The 19,752-nt window shown below is 41.4% G+C and overlaps 1 protein-coding gene across 1 annotated transcript; it reads left to right on the forward strand.

The window, feature by feature from the left end:
* Nucleotides 1-3,120: 3,120 nt before the first annotated feature.
* On the forward strand, nt 3,121-18,701 carry gprc6a (G protein-coupled receptor, class C, group 6, member A). Its single transcript, XM_038710314.1, has 6 exons — nt 3,121-3,442; nt 4,765-5,056; nt 9,822-10,613; nt 11,359-11,574; nt 11,849-11,972; nt 14,755-18,701. Exons 1-6 carry the CDS (start codon nt 3,246-3,248, stop codon nt 15,807-15,809), a joined length of 2,676 nt encoding a protein of 891 aa, XP_038566242.1. The 5' UTR covers nt 3,121-3,245; the 3' UTR covers nt 15,810-18,701.
* Nucleotides 18,702-19,752: the final 1,051 nt, after the last annotated feature.

Consider the following 19,752-nt stretch of genomic DNA (forward strand, 5'->3'; position numbering starts at 1 on the left):
GTAATGGGAGGGTAACATTCAAATACATTTATTTACTACACGCAATGTGATCTACGAAGCCTAAAAGCAATTTCATGTGAGTGCTGTATTTAATACAATTGTGCAAACCATCAAGTTTGGTGCAGAGATGGCTGCTGTTATCTGTAATATTATTCTGAATACAGAAATAAAAGTTGTTTCGACCTGACTTCTTTTCTCCATGAGATGAAAGAATTTGGAAAGTTGTGTGGTGCTGCGGAAAGCCCCCAGCTGCAGTACTGCTGGATGAAGCATGACGCTCCTGATTTTATGCATGATTCATGATGACACAGAAATATAGAAATTAAGACCCCCCTACAATTTCACAAATAATGTTTTTAGGGGAGCTTATGTCTTATTCCCCCTGGCTCCCCCATAGTTTGCACACTGTCTTCACATCTGGGTCATTGCAGCAATCCTGCAATCTTAGGAAGGATGGGCAGGTACATTCAATTTCCACATATGGTGGAAACCATTAAACACACAAAACCCTCATTTAAATACTGCCACCTCCATTGTGTTTGCACATGTTGCCATCTAAACAAAAATTCTTAGTTAGTCACCCATAACAGGTACTACAATTACACGTGCAATATTTTAGAATGCAAACGCAATTTTGTCGTCTTTATTCGGGGTGTTAAATCCGGCCCAATGTGCGTTCATTTTTATGTTGACTACACTTACATTACATAAATATTTCATTTTTCAGTAATCAGTTTTTGTGTTTAATATGGGAGGGAAGGGGGATTGCTCTCATAAAGTAGAATACATTTACACCAGTAACTTCAGTAATTCCTGGTAAGGCATGATGTGCACGGATTAGGCTACTGTTCACACCTAGCCTACAGTGACAGCATTAACGGTGTGTGACCTGTTGAAATGTAAATGAGAGATGGTTACAGAGTTAAATTCTCTGTTCCTCCAGAGGATTCATAACATTACTCTTAACTGGGGATTATTTTAATGTGGCATCATCCTTTCCTAAACACAGGCTACACCATTCATCAGAACACATACAAATACATGCATAAGATGTACTGTATATATAATTTTTAGATATCAATATTAATGTTGTGTTAATGTTCAAATTACTGTTATATGGTACAAGGTGTATTTTGATGCTAAGGATCTAATTCAATACTAAGGATTTTGACATGAGCCCTTAGAACTGAATTACATTTTTGGTGTGTTTAATTTTGGTGGGAAAGGGGTCTCCTCCCATAAGTTAGAGAACATTTACAGTATGTACACTATATAGCCAAAGGTTTTCGAACCCCCCTCCAAATCATTGAATTCAAGTGTTCCAATCACTTCCACGGCCACAGGTGTATAACATCAAGCACCTAGGCTGCAGACTGCTTCTACAAACATTTGTGGAAGAATGGGTCACTCTCAGGAGCTCAGTGAATTCAAGCGTGATACTGTGACAGGTTGCCACCTGTGCAATAAGTCCATTGGTGAAATTTCCTCACTACTAAATTTTCCACGGTCAACTGTTAGTGGCATTATAACAAAGTGGAAGCCATTAGGAACAACAGAAACTCAAAGTGGTAGGTTACATAAAATCACAGAGTGGGGTCAGCGCATTCTGAGGCGCACAGCGCGCAGAATGTCTGGCAATCCGATGGACGAGTCTGGGTTTGCTGACGTACTGACTGCGTTGTGCCAAGTGTAAAGTTTGGTGGAGGGGGGTTATGGTGTGGGGTCGTTTTTCCCGGGTTGGGCTTGGCCCCTTAGTTCCAGTGAAACGAACTGTTAATGCTTCAGCATAGCAAGACATTTTAGACAATTTCATGCTCCCAACCTTGTGGAAACAGTTTGGGGAAGGCCCCTTCCTGTTCCAACATGATGCGCACCAGTGCACAAAGCAAGGTCCATAAAGACCTGGATGAGCGAGTCTGGTGGAGAACTTGACGGAGTCCTGCACAGAGTCCTGACCTCAACCCAACAGAACACCTTTGGGATGAATTAGACAGGAGACAGTGAGCCAGGCCTTCTCATCCAACATATGTGCCTGACCTCACAAACGCGCTTCTAGAAGAATGGTCAAAAATTCCTATGAACACACTCCTAAACCTCGTGGACAGCCTTCCCAGAAGAGTTGATGCTGTTATAGGTGCAAAGGGTGGGCCAACTCCATATTAACCCTACAGATTAGGAACAGGATGTGATTAACTTTCATGTGCATATAAAGGCCGGCGACCCAAAAGCTTTGGCAACATAGTGTATGCATTAATATTTTTCATGTGCTTCTATAGTCATAATTACTCACATCCAATTGTTATAAGACATGCACAACAAGTGAATATCAATGAATGTCCGAAGTTGCTCAGTTTAAGTCAAGACGTTTAGTCACTAGGCTGCTCCACTCACCTCCTCTCTCTCTCTCTCTCTCTCTCTCTCTCCTTCCATCCCTCTCTCTCTTTCTCTCTGTTCCCCTCTCTTGCCCTCTCTCTCTCTCCCTCTCTCTCCTTCACCCCCAACCGGTCGAGGCAGATGGCCGCCCACCCTGAGCCATGGTTCTGCTCGAGGTTTCTGCCTCTTAAAGGAAGTTTTTCCTTGCCTCTGTCTCCTAGTGCTGCTCTTGGTGGGAACTGTTGGGCTTCTGTAAATAACATCATAGAGTACGGTCTAGACCTTCTCTTTTATGAAAAGCACTCTGAGATAAATGTTGTTGTGATTTGGCGCTATATAAATAAAATATAACTGAATTGAATTGAAATTGAATTATTTAATATAAAAATGTATTGCTTAGTTAGTACAAACAGTTTAGTATCAACAATTACCTTATAATGCAGTTAAAATAAATACTATACAATAAAGTGTTACAATCTGTTTATGTGCAAATGTGATTGACAGTATGCGTAAATTCATGCAGTTTGTTGACAGTTTGTAAAAAGTGAGGTGTCCCATAATCATATTTTCAAACAGCTTGATGAGAGTCGAAAAATGCTTTACCCACAACAACAAATATGACAAAAGCTGCTTCTGCAGAAAAGTGACTCACCCAGCTGTCACTCATGAAGAAGTGGGCAGGGCTGCAGGGGAGAATATGAGAATAGTAAACCGTGAAGGAGGAAGCAAGAGGGACTTTTCTTTTGGCCTAGTGAAGAAGTTTAAAAAGGGGAGTATCACTGCTGGAGGTGAAGAACCGCAGAGAGAGGCCAGTGGCACAGGGGAGAGAGGTGAAGAGAGAAACACAGAGGGACAATAGAACAGCCAGCAGAATGGCCTGGGTTACTCCTGTAATCTATGTGTACATAACACATACTATTCTGGAAATAGGACATGCCACTGAAAAGGGTACCAGAGTGCCAGAAGCTACAGCCCCAGGAGATATCATCATTGGAGGAGTCTTTCCCATTCATGGAGATGTAGACAAAAAGAACAACTCCTTTGCACCCCACAAACCGCCATGTATCAGGTGAGATTATTCAGCCTAATGCAATCAATGATAAATAGTCAACATTTTACTTTTTAACTTCAAGTCTGGATTTATGTTTTTTGAGCCCGACTTTTCTGGCGCAATTACCCAAACTCCTAGAACTACTTCTTTAAGCATCAAGAATCTTTAGAAGATAGTTTAGTTCTAACCAGTAGACAAAATAATGTGACATTCAGTATGTTTTAGTGCAGAGAGAGAAGTAATCAGAGCCTTAGTAGTAATAGCACATTTACAAATACTCCATAACAAAAATATGTATATCATTCAAAATTCTACTAGTAAAAGTACAGAAACCAAATTTATTTTCTTTTAAGTAAAAGCAGTATAATATAGATCACATCTTCTGATCACACCATGAAAACATTTAAGAGTAAAAGAAGACACATGTTGCAAGGGCAAAGATTTAAGAACTAGACTGATGTGATCTTTCCTCTCTGTCCAGGTTTACATTCTAGCAGCAGTTTTTTTTAACTACAGGATACCTATTCTATTATTATGGGTTACAGTATGACCCTTACTGAGCAACAAACCAGATGTTTAGGGGAAGACTGGGTTTGAGCCCTGTTGCATTTTATAAATCTGCTGTGATTTATTTCAAAATGACCATGTACTGCTTACCTACACTTGAAGGGTCCAGCTGATAACAAAGTGAGAATAGAGGCACATTTGTTTTTTACTTTGGAACAAGCAGAGGTCCAGGGAAAAGAGTACTGTCAGGGACATACTGCAGGCCTATAGACCACACTATAAGCTACTGTGTATGTTGGAAAGTCCACTGTACTAACAGGGGACTTTAAAGGACTGAGGTGGGACAGCTTTCTGTGGATTGGCCCTTTTGCTGCACAGAGTGCTGTTTGTTGTTGTTCTGGAGTACAGTAAGTAGAAAAGCTTTTTTTTATATAACTGTATGTCCTGCCACAGTGGAACTGTCATGGACAGTAAGGATACCAACAATACAATCAAAATATCAAAATTAAAATATGTAGGACCAGCTATGGGTCATTTCTGAGCATGCCTCTTCTAGCTGTAAATTAACTTCAAACCATTTTCATTCATTCATCCTAAGCTTAGCAGACCTAATGCCAAAATAAACCACAGGCAGTAGTTAAACAAATCGTCTACATAGCATCCCTTGACAACAGCTCCATATAAGAGCGTCCCAGCTGCCACTCACTGACAGTGGACAATGGTTTTGATTAGTGACTTTGATTTTTATTAGAAAGTCATAGTAGCCTTGAAATTTAAATACTTCACTCTCAGTCTGTCACATCTGTACTGATGACACTATAATATTCACACAGGTTTGAAGAAAGTGGACTGGTGAAGGCGCTGGCTATGATCAATGCTATTGAGATCATGAATAAGTCCCCTCTGCTGGCTGATGTTAACATCACTCTGGGCTACCGGATCTTAGACTCCTGCTCCGATGTCAGCACAGCCCTGAGGGCCACAGCAGACTTCACCCAGCAGCCCGAGTGCCACACCGGAAGCAACTCCACCTCTCATCTGCCAGTCATGGCTATTATAGGGGACTCTCACTCTGAAACATCCATTGCCATCGCCAACCAACTGACTCTCAAGATGATTCCTCAAGTAAGTAGTGAGAAACAGGAAAATGCTTTTGCATCTTTGGCAGGACTGATGGACACAGTTTTGACTGTGACAGTGAACTGAAGCAGCAGAACAGGTTTGCAGTGGCAGCTGATAAACATCAGCCGGAACTTTCAAGATGATAAATTGTATGCTTATGCATGACTGACTGTGTCATTAAATAACACAGGCCAGGACAGTTTTAAGGTGATGCACAATAGATGCCTCACCTGCGCATGCCGGTTTCACATTAGCTGGGCGCAGATTAGCGGTGAGTCATTTTCACTGCTGCTCCACTCAGGTGCGCTGCAGGCCTTTCTTTCTTCTTTTTGGTGGGTAGCGATGCCCACCGGATGCTATGTAGACGATTTGTACTTTGTTACTTTACATCTCTGCCCAGGCCTGCTGTCAGGGGGGGTCAATGGGTACAGATGACCCCGGCCCAAGGGGTCCCATGCAAAGATCTATGGTTGACCCTTAAATGGAATCAAGTACAACACTTTACTTACTGTCTTATATCACAAACAAAACAATCTACATGTATTTACTAAGGCTGAGCACGCATATTTTATCGCACATTAAGCAGTTTTTATGTTATTATTATTAGTTTGAAAGTCCGTTGCTCACTGGCTCTACATACACATACACATCCAGTCAAACCCTGGGTCACATGAGGGGCGGGATGTTGATCAGCCACCCAAACAAGCAGTGGAGGGAGGCTTCAGCAGACTACGCTGTCATCTTTTTTCCATATTTATCATGGCAGCAGGTGAGCCGCTCGCTTGTTAGTGACGCAGCTGCATCTGCACCGTGTGTTCAATGTTGCTTTAACGTTATCTGGGGTGAGTTCAATCTCAAAACGTTTTGCACCGTTTTGCAACGTTTTCTCATTGAACATGTTTCCTTGCAACGTTGCGCAACGTTCTGCAACAGGCTTCGAGGTATGTTTTCTCCCGTTTGGTGGGCGTGTCTCAGGTGTTGCCCAATCAGCTGCGATAAGTTTGTAAACAACGGTGTAAAAAAGGCAGGAAAATTCAGTGCGCTTGCGTACACAACAGGGTGTTCAGAGAACTATCGTTTCAGTTGAAATAAACGTTTTGCTACGTTTTGTCGGCGCTGAACTCGACCCTGGTCTGTGCTGGTCAAGTTTTTAATCGAGTAAAGTCTGTGTGAGTGAACACACGCACCGACCCCGCTACACTCCCCCCCCCCCCCCCCCATTCCTTCGTCCATCGTCCATCGTCCATCCTGATGTTTCAATGTAGTTTTGTAGACATCGTCTACAATAATATTTGATTTGATTACATTAATGTTTAAGTTGAGATTTACAAGAAATATTTTATAGCTGCTGTGTAAAAGGAATACTGCTGGTAAAAAGCACCTTATTTGTTTAAAGTGTTAGCAAACCACATATTATTACACTTTTGTACATATAGCAGTAGGCCTACATTTAAATTAAAATTGCGCAATACACTACTTTAGAATTCATTATTCAATTTTACGCATAACAATGTGATTAATAAAATTTTTTGATAATTTCCCAGCACTAGTATTTACTTGATAAATAAATTATTGTTATCATTAAAACATATTTCATACTTTACCCACCCCCGCAGATATTGTGAAAATGGTATGGTCGAAACACTTGGCCATTCAGATTCGCAGGAGCCGCTAATGTGAAGCCAGTCACTTTAAGTGAACACTGCAGCCTGTCAGGAGCCCAAAAAAGCCAAAACACATGGAGAAAAATACAATGATAAACAAGGTAATCTGCATATATACATAACATAAAAATTTAGGGGTAAAGCCTCTTTATTTAAGTCATAAAGTTCTGTGGTGCTATGCTTTAGTTATTTTATGTATGTAAAGTAGCGCATTTCAATTAGTAAACACCTAATTTAAGAGCCTGAGAGCTTTACTGCATTATATTCTGTTATACATTGAATCATCACCTGCCACCTGAATTTTGTGTTTCCCTTTGTATTATATAAAATTAATAACACCCACAAGTTCCCCTGTAGCAACCTCAAGAAAATGGACCTACAGTAAACAAGTCAGCAGCACATCACAGGTCATAGGATACAGTTAAAATATAGTTACAATACAATAAGCTATACATGTAGTAAACCTCTGTTTACATTATTATCATTATCATCATTTCTGCTGACACAGCCATATACTCTACACAGTATTATAGTTCTCTACACAATAGATGAAGTTGATAAATGAAGTACATTTATTAATTCACTCATAATTTGAATTTTTCAACATTTGATTTTACTTTTCTCTAATCACTCAATCATTGAAGGGCATTTTTTTCTCTCCTTGTCTTGTTTTAAGTTAAAAAGAGAAACATAACCGCCATAGTCTAATTTGAAAGATTAAAAAAATAAATAAAACTGACTTGACCTTTTGTGCTTTATAATCATATTGAGTAATTGAATATATATGCGAGCATGGCCTGAATGGGTCTATAACACTGAATTTTACAGACTCCATCTGTGCCACTGCAAGGCTAATGGTCAAGAGCTTCTTTGAAATTTTCTGTGTTTGTATTAGAGAGTGGGTGGGTGGAGGTGGTGCTAGAGTGGGTGTCGATGAGGGGCCCTATTTGGAAAATGTTGTCCCCCTGTCCATAATTCCTAATGAATGGCTTGCCTCTGCCTACCAGTCAGTCAAAATTAAAGAAGTCTCTTGGAGAGGTGAAATGTCTTCATCTTCAACCAAGCACAGTTGCCCTTGATTTTAACCTACCTTGGATAACTATGACATGGATCACTGAGCATCTTCACAGACATCAGCATGTTGTTTTTTCTGCTGTATCAGTACTGTTTATGGGTGCCATAACCAAATAATGGCACGAAGACTGCAGAATTGTATTTTAAGAGAAAACTGTTCCAGTATGACCAGAACTGAGTATGTGATGTTCAATTCAATTCATTTAAATTTGATTTATATATAGCACCAAATCACAACAGTTATCTCAGAACGCTTTTCTTTAAAGAGCAGGTCTAGACCGTACTCTGTGTGTGTATGATATGAATTTTCACAATACATCCATACATAGCACACATAGCACTTGGCGCTATGACTATAAATGAATATTGGTGTGTAGATGTGTTCAGGGCGGGGCAGTTATCAAGCACGTAAAGTTTTGTGCAGATGTCAGCATGTACACTGAAGTGACAACAACTTCCTGTGTCATGGCGAAGAGTTGATCTTTGATGCCAGATAGCAAAATTCAAAATGGCTGACTTCCTGTTGGGTTTAGGGCATCGCTCCAAGAGGCTTTTTGGTACGTCCGGACATGATACATGTTCCACAGAAATTTCATACATGTAGGTGAAACGTGCCATGGGGGCTGCTTCATTAAAACTAATTTCCTGTTGCCAACAGGTGGCGCTATGACCATGGGTTATATGTCGGCATGCACATGTGTTCAGGGCGGGAGTCTTATGAAATGTGTGAAATTTGGTAGAGATATGAGCATGTACAGTGAAGTTACAACAACTTCCTGTGTCATGGCGAAGCATCAAACATTGACGCCACGCCAAGGACACAACGTTATCCAAAAACTCACAAGATTCACGACATAGCATCATCAATGTCTTAAGGCTCTTCTGAGACTGTTTTGAAGTAGGTGAGGCAAAAATGCTGGCGGTAGTACATAACAGCGTAAAACTTGACATTTCCAGTTGCCAGCAGGTGGCGCTATGACATTGTGTGTTTATTGGCATATGGATGTGTTCAGGGCGGGACTCTCATCCTACATGTAACGTTTGGTGCAGATCTGAGCATGCACACTGGAGTTATAACAACTTCCTGTTTCATGGCGAATCATGGATATTGGACGGCACACCACGGACACGCCCATTGACGAAAACTCACAGATAGCACAACTTTTCATCGTCAATGCCTTTAGAAGGCACAGCAGAAATTTGAAGTCGATCGGACTAAATCTGTAGGACGAGTTCGTTAAAGTATGCACCCTGTAAACGGTGAAAAATGGGTTAAAAGCGCACTTTCAATTCAAAATGGCTGCCTTCCTGTTGAGTGTAGGATTTTTTGTGTGTCTTGATATGATACATGTCCTCAGAAAATGTAGGTTGAAGTAGGCGCGGGGGCAAATTTTTTCCAACTTTGCAGGTGGCGCTATAGGGCCATTTTGCCATGCTACCTGAAACCCTGAAAATACGTAATTTTTCACCAGACCTGACGTGTGCAAAGTTTGGTGAGTATTTGGGGACATTTAGGCCATCAAAATTGCGATTCATTTGGGAGAAAGAAAGAATAATAATCCTTACAATTTCATTAGGGTCCTTGCATATTTCATGCTCGGGCCCTAAATATACATAGTTGCTGACATAGGTAACATACAATTAATAATTAGGCTGATAATTGTTCTGGCAAAACTGAGGCTGTACACATTGTAGATTTTTTGTGTGCACTAGTGGGCTTTAATTCAATTTCAATTCAATTTTATTTATAACGCCAAATCACAACAACAGTTATCTCACAGCGCTTTAGACATGCGTTTCCATATTTTTGAGCTTTTATGGACAGCCAATAGCAGAGACCTAAGATGAAAATGTTGAGGGAGATGTGGAGTGAAACGCATCAAAAGATGTTCTCGAACCGGGGATGTTATGGCTCATAGTTGGGACCTTAACCCCTTGGCCATCAGGTCCCCATGTTTTCATAATTTTTATGTGCCATTCAACTGGAAATGACATATCCGAAATAACATCATTGCTTGCCTTTTCTCCAGATAAGTTATTCATCAACCGCTGTCATTCTGAGTGATAAGAGCCGCTTCCCTGCCTTCATGAGGACTGTTCCTAATGACAAGCATCAGACAGCTGCCATGGTCAGTCTGCTCAGCACATTTGGATGGAACTGGGTGGGAGTAGTTACCACAGATGGAAATTACGGCCAATCTGCTCTGGACCACTTTGTGTCCCAGGCTTCTGAAAAGGGAATCTGTGTCGCCTTCAAATCAATTTTACCTCAATCTATAAGCGGTCAGCATGTCTGCTCTGCAATCACGCAGACTGCTAAAACCATCTACAACAATCCCAAGGTACAGGTGATCGTGTCTTTTGCCAAACCAACTCACATGATGTACCTTTACCAGGAGCTTAAGAATCAGCTGAGAGCAGGACAGAACATGGAGTCAATGAGAAGAGTCTGGGTGGCCAGTGACAGCTGGTCTTCCTCCAGCTCTGTGAAAGGAAACTTAACACTGGAGGACATAGGACACGTTGTGGGCTTCACCTTCAAAAGTGGAGATCTGTCGTCATTCAGTGAGTACCTGAGCAGGTTAGAGGCAGCTGGACATGACTACACAGAGACGAACCCTTTCATGCAGGAGTTCTACATGCAGCTAAAGGCTGAAGGTTCTGGAGACACTGAGCTGGTGTCTAAAGCTGTGAACACCCTCAGGGAACGAGCAGACACTATCTTCAGTGTTGAGATGGCTGTGAGTGCTATTGTTCAGGCTGTGGCATCTATCTGCAGGTGGAGAAACTGCAAAACACCAGGCACAGTGCAACCGTGGGAGGTATTCACATATATAAATTGTGTGTTTGTGTGCTCTTGTGTTGTATTTATAAGGTACACATGCGGTAATTTTAGGGTGCAGGTTAAAGCAACGTAACGTATGTAAGATGTGTTTTTTTGTGTGATTTGGCGGCCTACCGTTTCAGAGTGGAATTCACCGCTGTCGCATTACGATCAAAAACTAGCATGTCACCAACTCTTCTAACAAAGTTAAATATCGAAACATATAAAAGTGCAACACAGCTATATTACTGACTAGTCTTTAGCCTAATTGGTAACGGAAATACCAGTAGACAGTTTATTTAGATTTTTATGATATTTTCATTTTATTTAGCAGTTATTTAAATGTAACCATTTAATTTAAAATATATTGAAAACATTATTTTATTTAAGAGATTTTAAAAACAAAAATTTATTGTGTTTTATTTTATTCAATGTGTTCTGTCTAATGTTTTTATTAGAATTATGTTCAAATAAAATTATTTTCTTCGTCGTCTTCTATTTGGACCAATACGGTACACTTAATGTGTCGAAATCTTTGCCGGGATAATCTACTGATGATGAATACTATGCAGCACTTTAAGGTTAGGCTAGAGGATGGGGACTGAATGCAATAAACTGAAGGCACTGTCATCTATACAGTAAATATAAAACATACAGTTAAGTATGTGCCCCTGCAGATATTGTGGTTTAATAGACTTATCCAAGGTACTGACTTGATAAATGAAGTGTCTCATGTCCTGTAGGTGCTGAAAGCTCTGTGGATGGAAGAGTTTAAACTTAGAGAAAAGAGCTATAAGTTTGACAGCAGTGGAGACATCAACCTGGGCTATGATGTGACAATGTGGAGGTCAGATGGAGGGAACATCCTTGTTCATAATGTTGTAGCTGGATACCATCCACACATCAACAACTTCACCCACACCTACAAAACCACCACCCAACAGTTCAAAGACCTAAAGGTATGTCCTCATTCTGCTGCCTTTATGTCATTTTGTATAGACATACACATACCTCGGTGTGTGTTTACTGAAAACATTCAGACCATTGAAGCTGTATTATGCCAAAAGATAGGACAGGTAAGTTTAAATATAGAGTATACCCAGTAAGAGTATTCTAAAAGGAATGAGTTATGTTGAATACAGTAAAAATACATTACATATACAATTACACAAAAAAATATTAAGACAGCTTAATGAATGGTCTATAATCATGCTATCTCCCTGCTTTTCTTAGCTCATCATCTCAAAATGCTCCAAAAGCTGTGTCCCTGGAGAGTTCAAGAAAACAGCAGAGGGTCAACACACTTGTTGTTATGAGTGCATCAACTGTACTGAGAACTACTACTCTAATAATACAGGCAAGACACTAAGAGTCTGAGTCAGATTCATTGGTTGACATGAACCCCATTTTTACCTGACATTAAGGTGTGTTTAAGGTGATCATATAACTAACTCTTTTAGCTTACACGCACAGAAACCTGGATGTGATCACACTCAAGGTGGTCGGTTTGGTCGTGTGTATCTGTATGCAGGGGCATCGTAGTAGGGGGGAAAGAGGGCCATTTTAATTTCTAAGTAATTAATGTCGAGAAATTGGCTGAATAAAGCGGTTGAGAGACTTTATATCCCCCAAAAATTGTGGAGGCTCTCTGAGGCCCCTCTCTCCCCTTACAAAAGGCACAAAATGGTTTAGTCCGCCCCTGCTTTAGAATTCATCTTTAAATGCAGCTCATAAAGTTGAGTGACTGTTGATGCTGGAGCACCAAGGTCATGTCTTTCCCCAAGAAAGGAAATGATAAAAGCCAATATCAGCAGTTCAATTCAAACAGCTTTATGGTCTACCAGTCGTATAAAAAACAACAGAAAAACAGAGCAACCACAACCAGTGAAACATTCAGACACCCTGTCAGTGACGACATATAAGCATTTGGGCACCAGAGAAAAGCAGAGAACACACAGGTCACCATGCATGGACGAAGCAGGGACCATAATTCAAGGAAATTAACAGATAAATAAATACATAATGGTTCTCAAGTTTACAACGCTTAACCCTTGTCTAGTTGCCGCCATCAGCAGCATTTAGAAGCCTGAAGGCAGAAGGATTAAAATAATTTGCATATCAGTTAGTTTTGTTTGGGGGAGCAAGGTGACCTGGCCCAAGTATCCTTGGGCAAGATACAGAACCTTGAATTGCCCCTGGTGGCTGTTCCACCAGTGTATGAATGTGTGTAAATGTTAGTTTCTGTTTGAGCACTTAGGCTCAGTGAATGAATGTGTGTGAATGGTGAATGCAGATGTAGTGTAAAAGCGCTTTGAGTGCTCAAAAAGACTAGAAAGGCGCTTTATAAATACAGAGCCTACATCTAAGAACCATGCTGACACAGAGCTGACAGTGTCTGATATGTTTAATAATAAATATCGTGCTTCAAAACTACTATTCCTGCTTCCTGCCTTAATGTAAATATTTAAGCTAACAGTGTACAGCAGTCTGTATTTACTAGTCATGCTCATTGGTGTAGCCTGATGAAGACAGACCAAATTATGCGCACACACAAAACGACAATCTACTTTTATTTCTGTGGATGTGACTGAGAAAGCGTTTCAACCACAAATGATCTTCCTCAGGTAAAAAGCAATAAATTATGAAACATCACAGAATTATCTCTTAATTTAATGTGTTTGCCAAATCACAATATAATATCAGAGACAACAAGAAAATAATTTTAAAAGAATATATATAACAAAATATTTTTAAACAATCTTTACTTATTGGTGTACTTAACAGACTTTTATAATGTAGTATTTTGTAATCACGCTTCAAAGCTACAGACTGTGAATATTGTCCTGGTGTATTCAGTTCAATTCAGTTCAGTTTTATTTATATAGTGCCAATTCACATCAACAGATAGCTCATAGCGATTTTCAAACAAAGCGAGTGTAGAACGTACTCATGATATTATTTACTGAGACCCAACAATGTATTTGTGGCAGGTGATCTAATCAGGAGATGATGACATGTCATTTCATCACAAATAAATATTAATGTATGTTCACTTCTTTACTTTTACCTGAGGAAGACCACCAGCAGCTGAAATAATTCCAGTCGCATCCACTACAAATAACTTTTTTATTTAATTCATTAAGTTACTTGCTACTCAAGTAGTTCAGTTCTGTTCAGTTTGGAATCTTGTGTTAGCGTTGTTAGATTCTTTTGTTGGCATTTGCACTTTTTAATTTACATTTTACAACACTGGTGTTTTGGAATTATCTGAGCTTTATCTCCATATAACCTGTCTACTCTGGTTACACCCTGATAATGTCACCTGCATATTGTCTCCTCTTCATTTAACTCCTCTCATGTGACACACTGGACACGCAACGCAGCCTGCTCTACTCTCTGTTCCCCACCCACCTGCCCCAGACACACCCACATCGTTCTAGTAGAGTAGTTAGTTATTCCTGCTTAAGCATTTAACTGCATTGAATAAAATAGCCAAGTTTTTTTAAGTCATTCACTAGGTTTCTCTATTGATTGCCCCTCCCTCGCCTGCTCGCTCAATTGTTTGTTTGCACACACTTCATCTGTTCATCTCGCTCTTTTAAGACAAACTTTCCTCGGTTGTATAGCCGCCAGGTTCCACATGACTGAACATATCACTGACCATATCTGAGTATGCAGACATACATTACATGCACTACAATGAGCTCCAGGATGTCAGGTTTGGTCCTCGGTCACTGTAGAGTGCAAACCCCAGGACTTTCAGGGACCAGTAGCTCAGAAAATAAGCTAATAAATAAGCTAAATGTGAACTCCTCTCTACCTCTCCCAGTTACATTTCATCCCTTATCATTAGCATGTTACATGCACATTTAAGCTAATATAGAGGTAAATCAGTATCAGCCTTTCCTACTCTATTTTCTGTGAAGATTGTAAAGCCATCCGGGTGATACATCAAGTTGCCTTCAACTTCTGGCTTCCCTGGTTATTTTTAACCAGTTGTGATTCTGTTGTTGACTGAAAACCAGGTTTTGAACAACCAGGATAGGCGTGGAATTTTCTGTGCACAGCATCAAATCTTTGTGAGCCTTTGTGTGATTGTTTTATTCTGTACGTGGGTTTTTGCTCCTTTATCCCTGCAGATATGCACCAGTGCCTGAGCTGTGACACAAATAAAGAGTGGTCTCCTAAGGGCAGCTCCAGCTGCATCCCCAAAGCCCAGCTCTTCTTCTCCTGGCAGGACGGCTTCGCTGTGGTGCTCCTGACCTTTTCTGCCCTGGGCATCCTTCTGGCTCTGCTGGTGTCAGCACTGTTTCTACATCAGAGGGACACACCTGTAGTGAAGGCTGCCGGGGGGCCACTGAGCCAGGCCATCCTGTTCTCTCTGGTCATCAGTTACATCAGTGCGATGCTGTTTGTAGGCCGGCCCAACAGTTTCCAGTGCAAGGCTCGACAGGTGCTCTTTGGCATCAGCTTCACTCTGTGTGTTTCCTGCATTCTCGTCAAGACCCTGCAGATCCTACTAGCCTTCCAGTTTGACCCTGTGCTGCAGAGGGTGCTGCGTAGGCTCTACCAGCCTTACATCATCGTCAGCATCTGTGTGGCCTTACAGGTAGCTACCTGCATCTGCTGGCTGGTCCTCAAAAGTCCATTTAATCACATCATCAGGCAACCAACCACTCTGCTGGAGGACTGTCATGAGGGCTCATATCTGGCCTTTGGGGTGATGTTGGGCTACATAGCTGTCCTGGCGTTTGTGTGTTTTATCTGTGCTTTCAAAGGACGTAAACTGCCACAGCAGTACAACGAGGCAAAGTTTATTACATTCAGCATGCTGCTCTACCTCGTCTCCTGGCTGCTCTTCATTCCTGTCTACGTCACAACTTCAGGAGTGTACCTGCCAGCTGTGGAGATGGTAGTCATTCTCATTTCCAACTACGGCGTCCTCAGCTGTCATTTCTTCCCAAAGTGTTATGTAATTCTTTTTAAGAAAGAACAAAACACCAAGAGTGCTTTCAGGAAAAATCTGTATGAATACTCCAGCAAATCCACGCATTCTGTCTCTGTGTCTGGAAGGTCAGTGTCAGAGCAATTCAGACCTGCTGTGGTGACAAACTGCAGAAACATGACTAGCTGCACAGGTTTGCACAGAGGTTCAAACACACGACACTGCCTCAGAAGAAGCACAAGCATATAAACTATTAATGTTTCTATGTCTGTTTTATCTGAGGTAAGATGCCAGAGGGATGTTCTGCCAAAGTTCCATTTATCTTTATGGCAATGGAAATCCAAAAAAAGCATGTACTTGTACTAGGAAGTCATGGCAACCCTAACCATAAACCACAACAGCAGATCGTGATCTCTTAGATGGGGCATTTCACCAAATCAGATATAGTATCACTCCCAGTGGCTTTGACAGATTTCACAAAAGAGGTCTGGGACAATCCCATCATTATGAAAATAACCACTAAAAAGAAAGAGAGTGATAAACTTAATTCACATGTGAAGTCCCTGTTGCAATACCATAAATTAATTAAACTTTATTGCTTATTAGGGTGGAAAATTGTCTTTAGCACACCAAAACATAGGCAGCACATATAGAATAAATATCTTAAAAATACTGTTGAAGTATAAAACACAGCTCACTAGTGAAAAATAGAAATACAACGCATTAAACCAAACAAGAAGACATTAAAAAATAAAACAAAATACTTCTGCAGCAAGATGTTTTGTATTTAAATGCTGATTATACTTGGAATAATATAAACACTTCCTAGAGATTGAAGCCTCATAGTGAGGAAATAAGGAATGAGAAGTGTCTGTGCGGAATGCCATGGCTTCATCATCCATTCTCTTGTTCTGACAGTGTCCCAGTTATTTTTCTGCCTATGACTCATTAACAAATAGTGCTCTGCAATGTGTGAAAAGTCGTTGTGATATAATAAGTTTTACATTTAGCAGACGCTTTTATCAAAGTGACTTAGGTTCATGTGTGTAAGATTTAGTGGCATCTAGCAGTGAAGTTGCGAGTTGCAACCAACTGTCCAGTCTACCACTGCTCCCTACCCTTTCAGAGAGTAGGACAGCTACGGTGGCCGACACAGCACAAAAGGTGTATGTGAGAGAGTGGCCAGTCAAGAAATGAGTTTTTTTTAGGCAGATATATTTAGAAATTATGTTTATTTAATTATTCAGTAAGTGGTGCTACCAGCAGAGTTTCAGGAGCGGGACCACACATCAATGACGTCACTCCCGGCATTTCCATAAATACCCACACAACACATGTCCTCTTTTTCGCTCTCGCATTGAGCGCCACTGTTAAAGGGACAGTTCACATATTACCTCCATCTCAAGATAGCAGTGGTACCAAAGCAAACAGGACGTCAACCAACACCAGAATTCCAAAGCCTCCACCTCTCATTGGGGTTGACCACCCCAGCAGCCTACATCACACAGGACAACCACATCGAGTCGTCAGCACCCCGGCATCCAGCTCCGGTGGCTTCAGGTGCCCAGCACTGGGATGCCAGCACCCCAGCCATCTACATCTACCATCCACTTCATTAGGGGCCTTCGGCACCGGGACGCCAGCGCCACAGCTGGACACTTCCAGCAACTACAGCAGTCACTTCCATAGGGTTATAACTGTTAGAACTGATGCTAGCAGCATACAAGCTAACACAACGCAATCATTACGAGCTCAGTCATTTCAAGCTAACAGCCGTTCCGAGCTAACTTTGAGCTAGCTAACAGTCGTTTTGAGCTAACTTTACTAACTTTGCGATAACAGCCGTTCGAGCTAACCTTAAGCTAACAGTCGTTTTAATCTAACTTTGAGCTAGCTAACAGTCGTTTCAAGCTAACCTTGAGCTAACAGTCGTTTTGAGCTAACTTTGAGCTAGCTAAAAGTCGTTTCGAGCTAACTCTGAGCTAACAGTCATTTCGAGCTAACAATTGTTAGCGTGAGTGGTTGTTCGTCTATGTGTGGTCCTGCGATGGACTGGCGACCTGTCCAGGGTGTACCCTGCCTTGCGCCCGATGTCAGCTGGGATTGGCTCCAGCCCCCCCGCGACCCTGTACGCAGGATGACGATGGATGGATGGATGGATTCCTTTTAAGCTAACTTCAAGCTAACAATTGTCTTGAGCCAACAATCATTTCCTAACTTAGCTATTTTCCTGCTAGCTCATTCCAAGCAGTCGTCTTCTAGCTAATTCGTTTTGAGCTATAGTCATTTTAAAGTAAACATTAGTTTCCACATAAGTCATTCAAGCTAACAGTCGTTTCCTAGCTAAGCCTTTCGAGCAAAACTAGTTTTGAGCTGACATTTGTCTCGAGCTATCATCGAGCTAACAGTAGTTTTGAGCTAACCTCCAGCTAACAGTAGTTTTGAGCGAGGGAGGCTAACTCTACCTGTTAGCACATCAGCTGTGAGGCCGATGTGCTAACAGGTATACGTATGTATATTGTTTGCTGGTTGCAGCAGCTTCGTTTCTGTGGTCTGCTTGTGTTTGTTACTGCTATTACTGAGAGTCAGTATTTATTTTGTTGAGAGTAGTCTTTGTGTTAACTGTTTAGCTAAAGACTCTGTTGCAGCAGTTTATTCCACTACTGAGAGTCAGTAAGTGTTTATTTTTGTTAAGAGACACACCTGAGTTAGTTTGTGTTTAACTGTGTGTCTGCAGAGTTGGGCTAGGTTTTAGAGTAAGTACTGACACCCACTCTACATGTAAGATTTTCCCTTGTTTAGTGCATTAGGTTTAGGGGTGCTGCGCTCCCTGTGTTTTATTTTTGAGACACCCAAAATAAAGAGGTTTTGTTTTCACTTTGGTTTTTGAGTTAGTAATCCCTGTTTTTAGTTTGTTAAAACCTTGTCAACTCTCTTGTATAAATAAATAACTTTTCCACCATACCAAGTACATCTGGTTTATGCGTACATCCCCTTTCCCCTAGTGAGCTGGGTCATAACACCCCCCAAGTGGTACCCGGTTTCATCCTGCTTCCAGCTCCATTGCCGCCGCGCCAAGCTCTCTGGTTTTCTCCAACCTCCGGGTTCCAAGGTCTACAGAGAAACAGCAGGTCTTCCCATGACCCTAGATTTCTAGGATTCACTCTTGACACACTCCGTTTCACACTGTAATCTGGATTGAAAGCTTATCCAATCAGCATTCAATTGCCAATTCTTCCTTGCTTTGGCTCAATCTTCGCCAACGGGATTGGGTTCAACTTTTTCTATCACGAACAACCGTGACGCCCTGAGATAATAATAATAATAATAATAATAATAAATTGAATTTGTATAGCGCTTTTCACGAACTCAAAGTCGCTTCGGGATACCAATCGTACACCGCTGCCACATATTCTGCAAGTTATACAAAGAAGACTAATCGCAGCAGAATGGTCCTTCTACCAACAGCATAGCCCTCTCTCGGGTTACAGGCCAGCTTCGAAGAACTCTGCCACTGTCACAACTAGCACAACATGACCTCCCTGTCATTCGATCTCGTCACAATCGGGCCAGCTTACGTTCATCTTTTTCTTCAAAGTCCAGTCATCTCTGAACCCTTTAAAACCCTTGTGAACTATAGGGAATCCCAGCGCACAACCATGTCAGATCGTCCGAGACCGTTCTAGTAGCTACTCTATTCCGGTTCTACCAGCAGTTCTGCCAAAGTACCTTCGCGTAAGGCATTTCTCCCATCCATTACTTCGGTCACTCCTCCAGGATCTAAGCTACCATTCACCCTACCCCGCGCCGTCATTCCTGAGCATCTGATACAGATCATGCGCTGCTGGTCTTACCAAGCATACCATCACTACACTACACAGGGAATAGCAGAGGGAAACAGCAATTGCAGAAAGCAACGAAACCTGCAATAGAACAGAGAGGGGGGCTTGGGGAGGAGAAAAACAACAAACAAACACAAACAAAAACAATAGTAAAAGACAACCAGCCGAAGTGAACAGCTGACATAGTAAGACAACTAAGAGAAAAATGAAAACAAGAAACAGTGTGAGTGTGGGTGAATGTGTCTGTGTGTGTGTACGTGTGTGCGCATAAGCCTGTTAAAGAATGAATTTGTAGTGAGAGTGAGACGCCACGACTGTGCCACACCTACCCCAGCAACAGACAGGCAAGA

Source organism: Micropterus salmoides, unplaced genomic scaffold (genome assembly GCF_014851395.1).
Source record: "Micropterus salmoides isolate LMB-PRFRI ecotype aquatic unplaced genomic scaffold, ASM1485139v1 Ms_hic_scaffold_11, whole genome shotgun sequence".
Classification (NCBI taxonomy): Eukaryota; Metazoa; Chordata; class Actinopteri; order Centrarchiformes; family Centrarchidae; genus Micropterus; species Micropterus salmoides.

What these genes read in the sequence shown, in the direction of transcription:
- gprc6a (XM_038710314.1), top strand. Translation starts at nt 3,246, where the DNA reads ATGGCCTGGGTTACTCCTGTAATCTATGTGTACATAACACATACTATT. An exon ending in CACAAACCGCCATGTATCAG is followed by an intron (nt 3,443 to 4,764) that starts GTGAGATTATTC and finishes ATATTCACACAG; the next exon opens with GTTTGAAGAAAGTGGACTGG. An exon ending in GCACAGTGCAACCGTGGGAG is followed by an intron (nt 10,614 to 11,358) that starts GTATTCACATAT and finishes CATGTCCTGTAG; the next exon opens with GTGCTGAAAGCTCTGTGGAT.